Source organism: Hyla sarda, chromosome 4 (genome assembly GCF_029499605.1).
Source record: "Hyla sarda isolate aHylSar1 chromosome 4, aHylSar1.hap1, whole genome shotgun sequence".
Lineage (NCBI taxonomy): Eukaryota > Metazoa > Chordata > Amphibia > Anura > Hylidae > Hyla > Hyla sarda.
In genome coordinates, this window is record NC_079192.1 from 158,796,205 (window position 1) to 158,812,532 (window position 16,328).

Genomic DNA, 16,328 nt, shown 5'->3' on the forward strand with positions numbered 1-16,328 from the left:
AAGCATTTCCTGTAGTACACAGCCCATAAATGTATTGGAAGGATTAAGATTTTTTAATAGAAGTAATTTACAAATCTGTCTAACTTTCTGGCTACAGTTGATTTAAAAAGAAAAGTTTTCCACAGAAATACCCCTTTAACCTCCCTGGCGGTATGATTCTGTCTGGAAATTTGTACCAAAAGCGGTACAATTTTTTTAACTGAATTTCACATCTCCCCCCCCCCCCCGCCCATTTCACATCTCCCCCGTCACATTCCCCCTCCCTTGTCACATTCTCCCCCCTCCTTGTCACATTCTCCCCCCTCCTTGTCACATTCTCCCCTCTCCTTGTCACATTCTTCCCCTTGTCACATTCTCCCCCTTCATGTTACATTTCCCCCCCCCTTGTCACATCCCCCTTCATGTCCCATTCCCCTCCCCCCTGTCACATCCCCCCCTGTCACATTCCCCCCCCCCTTTTCACATTCCCCACCTGTCACATTCCCCCCCCCCTTGTCACATCCCCCCCTTGTCACATCCCCCCCTTGTCACATTCCCCCCCTGTCACATTCCCCCCCTTGTCACATTCCCCCCCTTGCCACATCCCCCCCTTGTCACATTCCCCCCTTGTCACATCCCCCCCTTGTCACATTCCCCCCTGTCACATCCCCCCCTTGTCACATTCCCCCCTGTCACATTCCCCCCCCTTGTCACATTCCCCCCTTGTCACATCCCCCCCTTGTCACATTCCCCCCTGTCACATTCCCCCCCTTGTCACATTCCCCCCCTTGTCACATCCCCCCCTTGTCACATTCCCCCCTTGTCACATTCCCCCCCTTGTCACATCCCCCCCTTTGTCACATTCATCCCCCCTTCTCACCTTGTCCTGCAGCAAATACACTAGGTTTGCCGGGCAGATTTCAAACCTAGTATATTTGCTGTAGAACAAGCCCTTTCCCCTTCAGCCAATCACAGGCTTTACACCACTGCGGCCTGTGATTGGCTGAAAAGTGAAAGGTCCTAGAAGATGAATAGTGAAGAGAGGACACCCCGGACCGCACGGAGGGGAACGGCATCTGCAGGGACCGGGACTAGGTGAGCAAAAGTTTTTTTTATTTTACTACTTCTTCCTTTTACACTTAGCTCAGTGTTTTTCTACCAGGGGGCCTCCAGCTGTTGTGAAACTACTACTCCCAGCATGCCCGGACAGCCTTTGGCTGTTCGGGCATGCTGAGAGTTGCAGTTTTGCAACAGCTGGAGGCCCCCTGGTAGGGAAACACTAACTTTTAGTATTTTTCTTTACCTGCTCTGGCCGGCCCCCGCAACGGGAGCCGACCAGAGCAGATAATCGCATGTTTTCCCGGGGGTCGCATCGCTATATCGCATTGCTTTTGTGATATATCGTGCAGCCCGGCCGGGAACTCTGTAATTCTACCCCGAGCGTGACTCGGGGTTACCGATCCTGGCAGGGAAAATTAACCCCGAGTCACGCTCGGGAATACCGCTCAGGTAGTTAAAGGGGTTATCCACCATAAGGGGATTTTAGTACGTACCTGGCAGACAGTAATGGACATGCTTAGGAAGGATCTGCGCTTGTCTTGGCACTAAATGTCATGAGATTACCATAACACTGTGGTTAGCTTTTTGTTAACTGGTATTTCCTGTTTGACTGTTCTTTTTTTGTACAATTCTATTTTCCTCCTTCCCACACATCAGCCCCCCCCCCCCACCCCCCTCCCCCCCCCCCCCCCCATTGAAACATAAATTAGCTGCAGACATGTGGTTTTCAATCAGGGTGATTCCAGCTGTTCCATTAGTTGCAGATTGATCGCTCCACCCATTGAAGCAGACAGGCTCCCTGTCATCAACTGACTAGTGAGTCAGGTCTCGGCCGCATAGCAAGCTGGGAAAATTCTGAGACAACAGTCATTTTGTATGCTGTTAAAAATAGTGGGGTTAAAATCACATAAGAATTTTGAGAAAACCGTCACACACAGGTACAGACACTATAGTATGAACTGCACTAACTTTACAGCCCCTGTAGCATAGTCAAATAAAAAAAAAATCCCAGAATACCCCTTTAATAGATGATGTACTTACTGTTGGCTCCTTTTGTGTAACCAGATTAATATCAGTTGCCTGTTTTTGTTTTTTGACACTAAAAAAGATAAACTTTTGTGTCAGGAAATAAAGAACGGTCGTGATCCAATGAACATCTCAATCAATTTTATGACCACACAAAAGCGATGAGCTCCTGGGTTTAGAAAGGCAAAAATACAAGGAAGACTATACATAATACATGATAACACTGTGGAACACTGCAGCCATTTGGATAAGAGGTTGACTTATCACTTTGTGTTGGTGTTGCTAAATATAAGACAAACTAAGGACAGAAGTATCTGTCACAATGCAGAACCTGCAGAACCAGCATATGAAACCTACTGTTATATAGCACGGTCATTTCGGGTTAAATAAGAGACAGACCGGTTTGTATGAAATTTATTAACAGTGATGCTTTTCTACAATTGGCTGCATGCAACGTATATGTTAGTCCTCGAAATACAGTACATTTGTGTTACTGTATGGTAAGGCTTCTTAAATCACAGTGTATGCTATTCAAGGTCTAAGCCAAAATGTAGAACACTGATCAACATTTATTTTGTTAATGAAATACAATGCCACTATGCACACAATCTAATACTGGAAATGGTCATGAGCTGTCAATGACTGAACAGAAACAAGGAAGCAAGTCAAGCCATGTTTTCTCTCTCCTGTGCGTCCAGAAGACAAAAAATAGCATCATGTCTAATAACAGAATCATTCATTTACAATCCCTGGTCCTGAAAGAGTAATGTCCCTGCTAGATCCTGATAACAGACAGTGATACAAGCTCCAGAGGCTGAGCAGCATAGTACATGTATACACGCAATAAACAATCACACCATAACCACCCTATCCAGATTGTACTCAGCTTCTACAGTACGGTAGGATACATTCAGAATTTCCTAACTCTTGTAGTTCCCTTTTTTATTCTTGAGATGATGAAGCACTGCCTTCAGGATCTGTAGACTAGACTGCGGACACCAAACATCAGGGTAAGCATACAAAAGTATTATGGTAGAACAACAGGGATTTGGTAGGTTTCCAGGTGACATCAGATCATAAGATATAGTATATACAGCAGCTGTTTCCCACCATTTGTGAAGTTATAGGATTAAAATCAGTAAAACATCAATTTATATGTGACATCTCTATCCGAGTTCCTATGCCTAGCCATCTAGACAAATAATGGTTCTTCATACAATCGAATAACACTCACCACACAGATTTTTCAAATAAAACTCATAAAGATCTCTAAAAAATTCTTCTCTTAAAGGCTTATCTCATAAAGACAACCCTTCCAAATGTCTCCTGCTCCAAACTGTCCTCTATGACCCAGAATGGGGAACAAAGTGTAAAAACAGCAAAAACAAAGTGTGCTAATGCTATGTCTCTTGCACAAATTTATCCTCCCAACTTAAGTTTTATAAGATATGTCTTTGATAGGAATAGATCTTCAGCCACTTCAAAATCTACAGCTTTTCATGGTTATAAAAATAACTTTCCTAAAAACAACATTAAAGGGGTTTAACGCTTTACATTGACCAAAAACATGGGATGTTCATAGATAATGCTCAACTGCATCCGAACATGTCCCCACAGAGGTAACAGACATCTGTCAGACAGGAAGAATATTTAGTTAATCCTAAACAGACCACAGCAGCACGGTGCACCAGCAGGATCTCATAACCAGTATCCCGGACTGACTTTATCTTTTCATTGGGGAAAATACTTGTTGGACCTGAGGAAGGCACGAGTCAGTGCCGAAACGCGTCATCCTTACTGAAAAAAAATAAACTATATGTTGTCCTGCGCTAGCATGGGTCGTTCTTGCGCACTGTGTGAGCAGAGCCTCCTAGACCATATTTCTGTCTATGTTCCCGCTATTACCTATGACCTCCTTCTAGGAGTCTGATTTTGATCAGAGTGTAGAAGCCACCACAAGCAACATCAATTCCAGTATTGAGATCACAATAGTGTGACAACTCAGCAGGTCAGCATATCACTTTGGTGTGGTGGAGGGTCACCACCAATTTATATACAATATCAGGGAGCGCCCCCTGTTTTTCTTTTTACTCTCTCTCCAACACTCTCTTCTTCTAAACAGGAAATATTATGGTGGCTCATCAAACATGCACATTTATAGGGTGGTTTAGGAGGATGTCTGTCTATCTTTTGTCTATACTTCTTATATGTCTATGGCCATATGGTTGATTATGGCATGTTCCACTGTTAGATCAAGGGCTCTACTAGTTGCAACTTTAAAAACTGCTTCCCTTAACTCCTTAAGGACGCAAGGCATACCCTACTGAGTGCGTGTCATAGTGGGGTGGACTCGTGTCTAATGCTGGACATCACTGATCGCGGTGATGCCCAGGATTAACCCCTTAGAAGCCGCAATCAGAGTTGATTGCGGCATCTAAAATAAAAAAATAAAAACAGTCCCTCAGCAGGCTGGAGCAATCGAGCACTGATAACAATGATCAATGCTATGCTATGACGTAGCATTGAACAGTGCATGTAATCCAAGGATTGCATGTAATAGTCCCCCATGGGGACAAAAAATTTGTGTAAAAAAAAAAGTTTAACAAAAAGTTAATAAATGTGAATTAAACCCTTCCCTAATATAAGTTTGAATTACCCCCCCCCCCCCCCCTTTTCCCATAAAAAAAAAATATATATGTAAAAAAATTAAACATTAAGCGGGCACTCTGCCGGAAAAAATCTTATCCCCTATCCAAAGGATAGGGGATAAGATGTCTGATCACAGGAGTCCTGCCGATGGGGACCTCCACAATCTCCAGGCCGGCAGCGGTGGCGGCTGGAACACAGAAGCTTGGAGTATGGCCATTCTCCCATAGACATGAATAGAGGGGGCGTGGCGGCTGTAGTCCCCAGTCATCCAGCATGGATCAGAGTTTGCTCCGTGCACCAGATGACTGGATTGCCACAGCGGAGATCCCCAGTGGAGGGACCCCCGCGATTAGACATCCTATCCCCTATACTTTGGATAGGGGATAAGATATTTTCCAGCAGAGTACCCCTTTAATATATGTGGTATCACCGCATGCGTAAATGCCCAAACTATAAAAATATAATTTTCTTTAAACCACACAGTCAATGGTGTATAAGTGAAAAAATACCAAAGTCAAAAATTGCATATTTTGGTCACTTTGTATACCCTATAAAAATGTATAAAAAGTGATCAAAAAGTCCCATCAAAACAAAAATGGTACAAAAATGGTTACAGGGTTCATAAGAGGACAATTTTACATATACTAACACCTGAGTTATGATTTTTAAAAGGTGAGAAGTGCAAAAATAAAAAGTCCTTAAGCAGTTGAGTACAGTTTTGCAACTATTTGGCTTTTGTAAATATACAGTGCAAGGATCTTTATCATAATAAATGGTTCCTGAAAATGTACTTGGCCCTTTATCTGAATTCTTGACTGCAATAATTGCAACTAAACATTATATAGACCTGTTGATTTCCCCAAAATGCTCTGTATGTACATGATGTGGCGTTCTGATACATTTTTAACTGTATCGTTTTGGTTAAAAATGCTTACAAAGCTTCTGGTGGTCACACAAACCTTAGAGAGAGCCACAGTACTCCAGTGGAATTTTTTTTTTTTTTTTTAAATCAGCTGGTGCCATAAATTACTTCTATTTAAAAATCTTAATCCTTCCAGTACTTAGCAGCTGCTGTATACTACATAGGAAGTTCTTTTCTTTTTGAATTTTTTTTCTGTCTGACCACAGTGCTCTCTGCTGACACCTCTGTCCGTGTCAGGAACTGTCCAGAGCAGGATAGGTTTGCTATGGGGATTTGCTCCTGCTCTGGACAGTTCCTGACACGGACAGAGGTGTCAGCAGAGAGCACTGTGGTCAGACAGAAAATAACTTCTAAAAGAAAAGAACTTCATGTGAAGCATACAGCAGCTGATAAGTACTGGAAGGATTAAGATTTTTTTTCAGCAGCAGTTGAGCAGTTGTTAAAGGGAGCCTGTCACCAGTTTAAAGCCGCCCAAATGCAGCTACATGGGTCCTAGCAGCATTTTTAAATGACGATTGCTAGATTTTAGGTTATGCTAGATTTTAGGTTATGCTAGATTTTAGGTTATGCTAGATTTTAGAAAGGTTAGGGGCAGTATAACTTTTTTTTACATACTTTAATAATTTACAAGCTTTGTTTATTCAAAGATGGAGAACCATTCGGTGTGACAAACAGGCACTGATAAAGGACATGTTTAATAAGACAAACTCCAGTTCTATAAATTAAAGATTAAAGCGAATCAGACACCTAATTTCCTTGCACTAAAGTCAATAAACAGGGCAATAGTTCAGGTGAACCTGATTTAAAAGACAGAAAAGAATAGTCCAGCGCGGTAATCATCTTTCGATGCTTTTGCTTTTATACAGGAACCATATTTCCAGCATGTAACAATCACATGAAGATAAAACCTCTAACGCGTTTCACGCGTGAAGCGCGTTAGAGGTTTTGACTTCATGTGATTGTTACCTGCTGGAAATATGGTTCCTAAATAAAAGCAAAGGCATTGAAATGTGATTACTGCGCTGGACTCAAGTCCGGCTGGGTCTGTGCATTGGAAAGACATATTGGTAGGGGTGAGCTGTTTTTTTTAATTCAAATTTAAAAGAGGTATAACTCACTCAGATTAGTGGTCCAGTTCCGGAGATCCAGGCTGTATACAAGCACCATTGCTAATCCCCTCTGCGCATTTGAGGCAGGAGTCAGTATACAGAGCTTCCCTGCCTCCGTCTCCTTCTGCCCTCATAAGCCCATCTCATAATCATTCTTAGATCCATCTTTTATATGAGCACAAGCATATGGAAGCAGAGAAGAAGTAGGCAGGGAAGCTCTGTATACCAACCCCCACCTCCATTGCGCAGGGGTAATGGAAGTAATGATGCCTGTATCTCCAGAATCGGACCACGGATGAGTTATACCTCAAATTCCCCCAGACTGTTAACCTGTTTATTGGTTTTAGTGTGGGTGAACAAGATGTCAGATTTATTTTAAAGACATCCTCTAAATGTAATAAACAAATTAACCATATAGCAACCCGCTAGGTGTGTAAAGTAATAAAATAACCCATATTCACCCTGCCAGGTCCAGTGCCATTGTTCTGGTGTCTTTGCTCTCTTGATAATGACACTGCGGCTAACCCCTGAGCATCAGTAGAGCAGGGCAATACCAGGAGAAGTAAACAGAGGAACTGGGATGGACTGCAGTGCGGGCACTGGACTGGGGAGTATGCTTTATTTTATTATTCTATATATATGAGTGTCATTTTATTTTTATTTTATTTAAATTGGAAGTTCATCAATTGCTGAAGAAAAAGTTCAGCAACATTGCAATATACTTCAATTTAAACATTCTCGTCCACATGGAAAAGGGGAAAACCGGTACAGACCTAGTCCTGATCATAGCTGATATGTAGATATATAATTAGTAAGATTCAATTATCTACAGTAGAAATTTCGTAATGTTACAATGTATCCGTGCAGGTAAAATGTAGGACACAAAGAATTGTTTTGGCTGGATATGATCGTTGCTACTTATCATCCCAAAAATAGACAAGGTCTATATAGAGGGGTACTCCTCAGGCCAGCGTTCGGAAGTAAATGTTCTGAACACTGTTTTTGTGCTGCGGGGGTCGGCCATGCACCTCCTGATGTCATGGTCACGCCCCCTCAATGCATGTCAATGGGAGGATAGCGTAGCGACGGTCGTCAAGCCCCCTCCCATAGACTTGGATTGAGGGGGCGTGGTCGTTATGTCACGAGGGGCGTGGCCAACCCCACGAAGCGCGAAAACAGCGTTCAGAACATTAACTTCTGAATGCTGGAAAGTGGAGTACCCCTTTAACTTTTTCATCCTCTGTATGTATATAAGAACAGCAAGAAAATATTGAAATTTAAAGAGTTTTACAGTTAGTTTACTTTATTTAATAAGATGCCTACAAGATCTGGTTCAAAGCCAAATATAAGTATAAGCACAGTTTATGGCAACCTATGTTTTGTGAACATACGGTGCTGCTCAGAGAGACTGACACAATGGCGGGTGAGTTTTATGTAGTGTACTGTACAACTTTCATATTTTATGAACCATGCATTCAGATATTATTCTGCTTTCCACTGACCATACAAATATCTTGTTATATGCCCTCAGAAATTTACAGTTTGTAAAGATGAACTTGAAAACTCTATAACAAAACATGACATTGTAGAGAAATAGAAATAAATATTGCTTTCTATGCCTATATTAAAAGGGAACTTGGCAATTCTGTTATATGGCTTTTTAATTGCCTTTGCTATTGAAAAATAAAAATAATGTTTTAAAAAGTATTTTTTGTCAGTCTGTCATTTATGTAGGATTGGCTTATGTCCATGGTTTGGACAACTCACGGTTTAATCATTTCAAAGTGAGGCCTGCTTTGTGAGACAAGTGTATTTATGAGACGTGGCTAACCCCGCCCACCTGATGGTGATTGATAGCTTTCTAACAACTGTGCATAGTGAGAGAGCTATATGGGGGCTATAACATTGCAAAAAGTGAATAAAGATCATTAACCCCTTTCCTAATAAAAGTTTGAATCACCCCCCTTTTCCCATTAAAAAAAAAACTGTGTAAATAAAAATAAACATATGTGATATCGCCACGTGGAAATGTCCGAATTATAAAAATGTATTAATTAAACCGTACGGTCAATGGCGTATGCGCAAAAAAATTCCAAAGTCCAAAATAGCGTATTTTTGGTCACTGTTATAATGAAAAAGCAATATATAATATCATTATGTATATAATGAAAAAATAAATTAAAATCAATCAAAAAGTCTAATCAATACAAAAATGGTACTGCTAAAATCAGATCACGGCGCAAAAAAAATAAAAAAATATTTTTTTTTATAGAAGATGACAATTTTAAATGTATAAATTTTCCTGCATGTAGTTATGATTTTTCCCAGAAATACAACAAAATCAAACCTATACAAGTAGGGTATCATTTTAATCATATGGACCTACAGAATAAAGAGAAGGTATAATTTTTACCGTAAAATGTACTGCGTAGAAACGGAAGCCACCAAAAGTTACAAAATGGCGTTTTTTCTTCAATTTTGATGATTTTCAATGCTTTTTTTTTTTTTCGTTTCGCCATAGATTTTTGGGTAAAATGACTGATGTCATTACAAAGTAGAATTGGTGGCGGAGGTATGGAGGAGAAAACCAAAGTGCAAAAGTGGAAAAACACATGGTCCTTAAGGGGTTAAATCACCTCCACCACCATCCTTAAAGCGTACCCGTCAGATCCAACAAAAAAACTTTTTTTTTAATATATAACTTAGTACCTAATCCTGACCATGTACATCTCATTTTTATTTGTCTATCACCTTTATTTTTTTTTATTACACTTTTAATTTAGCTCACTAGTCTGAATTCCTCTCAAAGGGAGGGGGCGTGGCCTCACTGTGCAGGTCTCTGCCCCCTCCCTCAGTATGCTGTCTGCTCACATCACCCCTAGCATTAGCAAAACTACAACTCCCAACTTGTCCTCACTGTCAGAGCATGCTGGGAGTTGTAGTATAGCTAACCCTAGGGGAGATGTGAGCAGCGAGAAGGCAGACAGTGAGTGGTGGGAGGAGAGGGGGGGGGGAGATGTGAGTGGCGGACAGTGAGGTGCCAGCAGAGAGCCAGCGGCGTCGGAGGCTGAAAGTGAGTGAAAGTATAAGTGTAAGGGATGCATGTCGGTTATTTCCCCCGCAGTGCAGCGCCTCCGTCCCCCGATCCCCGAGTGTGGAGTGCAGGGGTACAGAAGCAGAGAAATGTTCCCTGCAGAAGCAACTTGTGTGCCAGAGCAATGCGCGCTCACAGCGGGAAGACTGTGTGCTTCCTCCCGCTGCAAGCGTACTGATAGCGGGATAGTGGGAGGGTTTTTCCTGTGCTCACAGCTGTCAATAAAGGAAGTGTGTCCATGACATGGGCGATGATGCATGGACACAGCAGGACTAGTATGTGTCAAGCAGGTGGTGTGGGGGGGGGGCAGTTGTTTGACTGTCTTTTTCAGTATGAAATACTGAAAATTTTCCAATGAAAGCAATTGCAAAACCTATTAGTTTTGCATACTTCTGACAGTGCCCATTTAAAGATTAAAGAGAAGTAGTGGCCACATCAATATGTATAACCCTATTTAAATAAGAAAGCTACTGTAAAGGATAAGAAATAACTATTTATATATAGTTTTGGCATAGTTTTTCTTTTATCGAACCAAAAATTTTATTTATGTATATTAATATGGACATTTTTTCAGTACCCCTTTCCTTTCTGTAAATGTTCAGCAAGTTCATTTCTACAGCAAACAGCAAATGCAAAGCAGGAAGGAGCAGAAACTGCAGCTGAGACTCACCCTCTGTGTCTGTGTGAGAGGGAGGAGGGAGGAGGAAGACCTATAACACTCTCTCTGTATCAGCCTGTGTATGACTATATACTGACGGAGGGGAGAAAAAGAAGCAGTCAAGATGAGACATGAAGTCGGCTCAGAGGCAGCTCAGTTTCAATATTGTGTTTACAGAAACCACCAGACAAAATGCACCTAAAAAATACAAGTTAGATTGCTAAACTGTGTCTGGTAAACTCCAACAGCTGCCTGGTTGTGATTTGTGTATTTTTTTTTTACACTTAAAGGGCTCGTTCAGACACATGTTTTGTAGACTGTTAAGAATAAATCCCAAGAGAGATTAGAAGGAAGCCATCACTTGGGATCCAATATAACTACTGGTTTAAAAAGAATAAAGAGATTGTAAGTGTACAGCAAATATTATTCGGGCAATAGACACCAACTTAAAGAACAGTGAGCTCAGGAACTGACTGCAGTATAAAAAGACACAATATTTCCACACTTTCCAACCAATTCATAAAAATCATTAAGATATGGAAAACAGGGCTCTAGTGAGAGTTGATAAATCGATGGCTTATAATCTGTTCCAGCACCTGACATTTCTTTGGTTTACACTTTGCTCTAGAGATGATTGTGTTACTTACTCCTCTTCTTATCTTTGATCAGAACAATGAATTGCCATCCACCTGCCCTTCTAGAACGGCATTAAGTTTTATTTAAACAAAATATGGAAGATGTTACCAACAGAGCCCCTTGTAATGCAATACATTATGAGATGGGTGATCATTTAGTCTTGTCAAGAACACTTTAATATGGGGCGAAATATGCCAAAATATTGTAGTCATGTGATAATAATGAAAATTATTTTTTAAGAGAAAAAAATAGTCTACTCTGTTTACATTGTACTTTAGCTCTGACTTCCTTGCTTTTTTAGTTTACATTACATTGATATTATGTAGCATTTCCAGTAATGCAGTTGTCACAAAGGCTGACATTAATAAAATGTTCTTAGTTGTCCTGTTATCTATGCCAAAATGAAAGCAAAATCATCAATACAAAAACAGTTTTTAAAGTAAAAAAAAAAATTAGATGTAAAAAGCTAGTTATTTATCAGCTCTAAACAAGTACATATGATAAGATATGCTTATTAAAGGAAATCTGCAGCCCTTTAACACTTATCCCCTATCCACAGGAAAGGGGATACGTGTTTGAACGATCTCCTGCGGCTCTCCCGTGCAGGAGGCATGCCGGCCGCAGTATGACGTTGCCTCCTCACCTCTGCCTCCTCGCCTCTCCCATAGAACTGTATAGGGATGGGGCGGGGAGGGGGTGTGACCGTCAACCTCTCAGATTGATGCTATGAGCATTAGCACTCACACTGAGCGCTAATGCCCAGGGCCCCGTTTAGGAGATCATGGGGAGCCCCAGTGGTCGGACCGCCCGCGATCAAAAACTTATCCCCTATCCACAGTATTAAATGGCTGCAGATGTCCTTTAAAGGGAATCTGTCATCAGTATCACTACTACTAACCTGTTGTTACATGCTTGTAGTGGGGGTGGCACTGATAACAATGATACTTACCAGTCTTCGCTCCGTGACTCCATTCCACTGTAATCCCTGTTCTTTTTTATATGCAAATTACCTGATTGGTGCACGGTAATGTTCGACTGGCTTCTTCCCCTGTGCTGAGCCTCCTCTGCTGCAGAATGGAGCTCAACTCTGCAGAGGTTCAGCACAGGAAAGGAGGTGCTACTAGAAAGAGGCCAGCTGAATGTCTCCATGCCTGGGGGCACAAAACAGTTCATTTACATATAAATTGCAGTTGAACGGAGGCACGGCACAAGGGCTGGTATTACCCGCATTACAAGCCTGTAATGTAGATGACACTGATGGCACATTCCCTTTAAATGCAGTGTATTGCTGCACTCAGGATCAGAAGCCCTCACTTTACAATGGAGAACAAAACATGTTACAGAACCCAGTCAATGCTTCAATCATTCATGTCCTATTCTTGATAACAATACTGCTCTTTGCTTCATCTAATGTAGATAGAATTTCAGAGGCTACATGGCTATGATTTATCAAGTTGGACATTTCTAGTAACATTACATAGGATAACAATGTGCAATAAACATGACAGACCTGAACCCAGATGGAAATGAGGGTGTAGACTATGTTGGCTTATAAAGACTTTGTTTAATTGGACTCTTAAGCAATGTATTTCCACAAGAGCAAGGCTTAAAATGGATTTCATTGGTTATCATTGGAATCCACATTGTATTGTATTCATCTTTCTCTGTCCTTAATTTCACACACTTACCAATGTAACATACAGCACATACACCTTAACACTACATGTACAATAACAAATAAATTACTAGTCATGAAGTAAACAGTCTGGAATGACTATGATGTACAAATCGTCCTGGTTGGTGACGGACTTGCTTGGAACTGGCAATGCTGCTGGCAAAAATAAAATAAGAAGCAAGAATAAAGAAAAGTAAAATCTGTCCATTGATGTCTGTTGTTCTTTCTTTCGAAATACAAAATATCTGCCCAGTGTCTTTGTTGATATGTAGATGTAGATTGATCTGAGCTTGATATACAATTTTGTTTATGGCTGCTCATTCTTAGATGTAGAGAGGCGTCTCCTGTCCAGTAAGAAGCCTGAACATCGCTGCTGGCATAGTCTTCATGTGGATCTGTGGCACAGAGAAGAAAGTCGGTTAAATTGAGGTTGGCAGTACGAGACTGAAAGTTACTGCTGAACATCAAGTCTAGCCATACAATGACTGCTTCTTTATGCCTAAGATGTTTTATCACAGAATATTCCTTTCTTGTGTTTTATGTATACAGAGTTCCATAAAGTCAACTGAGGGGCCAGTCCAGGGGATCATGCAGCACCTTGATGTAGATCTGTACTACCTACCATACCATTTATTCCATAAATAATATAGCATATAAAGCTCTCTATGGTAGACTGGTTTCTCATTAAAAAAAAAAAAATAAAAGATCATAATAATAATGTCCAAAAACATCATGTACCATAATTACTCTAAGGCATATTCAAGGCAGATTTCACTTGCAGCAGCCTCCTCCTGAATCAACACTTAAAGGGGTACTCCGCCCTAGACATCTTAAGATGTCTGATTGCGGGGGTCCCGCGGCTGGGGACCCCCACAATCTCGGCTGTGGCAGCCCAGACATTCGGTGTACAAAGCGAACTTTGCACCGTGCCGGTCGACTGGTGATGCGGGGTGGAGGCTCGTGACGTCATGGTCATGCCCCGCTCATGACGTCACGGCCACGCCCCTCAATGCAAGTCTATGGGAGGGGGCATGATGGCCGTCAAACCCCTTCCCATAGATTTGCATTGAGGGGGTGTGGCTGTGATGTCATGAGCAGGGCGTGGCCTTGACATCACGAGCCTCCGGAGCTGCACCCGACGCTCTTAACCCCTTAAGGACCAGGCCATTTTACACCTTAGGACCGGAGCGTTTTTTGAACATCTGACCACTGTCACTTTAAGCATTAATAACTCTAAGACGCTTTTACCTATCATTCTGATTCCAAGATTGTTTTTTCGTGACATATTCTACTTTATGTTATTGGTAAAATTTTGTCGATACTTGCATCGTTTCTTAGTTAAAAATTCCAAAATTTGCTGAAAAAATTGAAAATTTTGCATTTTTCTAACTTTGAAGCTCTCTGCTTGTACGGAAAATGGATATTTAAAAAAAAAAAAATATTATTCACAAATACAATATGTCTACTTTATGTTTGCATCATAAAATTGACTTTTGGAAGACACCAGAGGGCTTCAAAGTTCCGCAGCAGTTTTCCAATTTTTCACAAAATTTTCAAACTCACTATTTTTCAGGGACCAGTTCAGGTTTGAAGTGGATTTGCAGGGTCTTCATATTAGAAATGCCCCACAAATGACCTCATTATAAAAACTACACCCCCCAAAGTATTCAAAATGACATTCAGTCAGCGTTTTAACCCTTTAGGTGTTTCACAGGAATAGCAGCAAAGTGAAGGAGAAAATTCACCATCTTCATTTTTTACACTCGCATGTTCTTGTAGACCCAATTTTTGAATTTTTACAAGGGGTAAAAGGAGAAAATTTATACTTAAATTTGTAGCCCAATTTCTCTTGAGTAAGGACATACCTCATATGTTCATGAAAAGTGTTCGGCGGGCGCAGTAGAGGGCTCAGAAGCGAAGGAGCGACTAGGGGATTTTGGAGAGTATGTTTTTCTGAAATGGTTTTTGGGGGGCATGTTGCATTTAGGAAGCCCCTATGGTTCCAGAACAGCAAAAAATCCCCACATGGCATACCATTTTGGAAACTAGACCCCTTGGGGAACGTCACAAGGGGTAAAGTGAACCTTAATACCCCACAGGTGTTTCACGACTTTTGCATATTTAAAAAAATATATTTTTTTTTTCATTAAAATGTGTTTCCCCCCAAATTTCACATTTTTGCAAGGGTTAATAGCAGAAAATACCCCCCAAAATTTGTAACCCCATCTCTTCTGAGTATGAAGGTACCCCATAAGTGGACCTGAAGTGCACTACGGGTGAACTACAATGCTCAGAAGAGAAGGAGTAATATTTGGCTTTTGGAGAGCAAATTTTGGTCGGGGGGCATGTCACATTTAGGAAGCCCCTATGGTGCCACAACAGCAAAAAACCCTCACATGGCATACCATTTTGGAAACTAGACCCCTTGAGGAACGTAACAAGAAATAAAGTGAGCCTTAATACCCCACAGGGGTTTTACGACTTTTGCATATGTAAAAAAAAACATATATTTTTTAACTAAAATGTGTGTTTCCCCCCAAATTTCACATTTTAGCAAGGGTTAATAGCAGAAAATACCCCCCAAAATTTGTAATCCCATCTCTTCTGAGTATGAAGGTACGCAATAAGTGGACCTGAAGTGCACTACGGACAAACTACAATGCTCAGAAGAGAAGGAGTCACATTTGGCTTTTGGAGAGCAAATTTTGCTCGGGGGGCATGTCGCATTTAGGAAGCCCCTATGGTGCCAGGACAGCAAAATAACCCCCACATGGCATACCATTTTGGAAACTAGACCCCTTGAGGAACGTAACAAGGGGTACAGTGAGCATTTACCCCCCACTGGTGTCTGTCAGAACTTTGGAACAGTGGGCTGTACAAATTTTTTTATTTGCACAGCCCACTATTCCAAAGATCTGTCAGACACCAGTGGGGTGTAAATTCTCACTGCACCCCTCATTACATTCCGTGAGGGGTGTAGATTCCGAAATGGGGTCACATGTGTTTTTTTTTTTTTTTTTGCGTTTGTCAAAACCGCTGTAACAATCAGCCACCCCTGTGCAAATCACCTCAAATGTACATGGTGCACTCTCCCTTCTGGGCTTTGTTGTGCGCCCCCAGAGCACTTTGCGCCCACTTATGGGGTATCTCCGTAGTCGGGAGAAATTGCATTACAAATTTTGGGGGGCATTTTTCCCTTTTACCTCTTGTCAAAATGAAAAGTATAGGGCAACACCAGCGTGTTAGTGTAAAAAATTTTTTTTTTTACACTAACATGCTGTTGTAGACCCCAACTTCACCTTTTCATAAGGGGTTAAAGGAGAAAAAGCCCCCCAAAATTTGTAACACAATTTCTCCCGAGTACGGCGATACCCCATATGTGACCCTAAACTGTTGCCTTGAAATACGACAGGGCTCCGAAGTGAGAGCACCATGCGCATTTGAGGCCTGAATTAGGGATTTGCATAGGGGTGGACATAGGGGTATTCTACGCCAGTGATTCCCAAACAGGGTGCCTCCAG

At 41.4% G+C, this 16,328-nt stretch overlaps 1 protein-coding gene across 3 annotated transcripts in view; it reads right to left on the reverse strand.

The window, feature by feature from the left end:
- Positions 1–12,996: 12,996 nt before the first annotated feature.
- The window catches only part of APBA2 (amyloid beta precursor protein binding family A member 2), a 435,861-nt gene continuing 432,529 nt past the window's right edge, over positions 12,997–16,328 (reverse strand). For all 3 annotated transcript variants that reach the window (XM_056572513.1, XM_056572512.1, XM_056572511.1), the window contains one exon: positions 12,997–13,202. In XM_056572513.1, the coding sequence (XP_056428488.1) occupies positions 13,131–13,202 (72 nt within the window). In that variant the 3' untranslated portion in view covers positions 12,997–13,130. The remainder of the gene's footprint in view (positions 13,203–16,328) is intronic.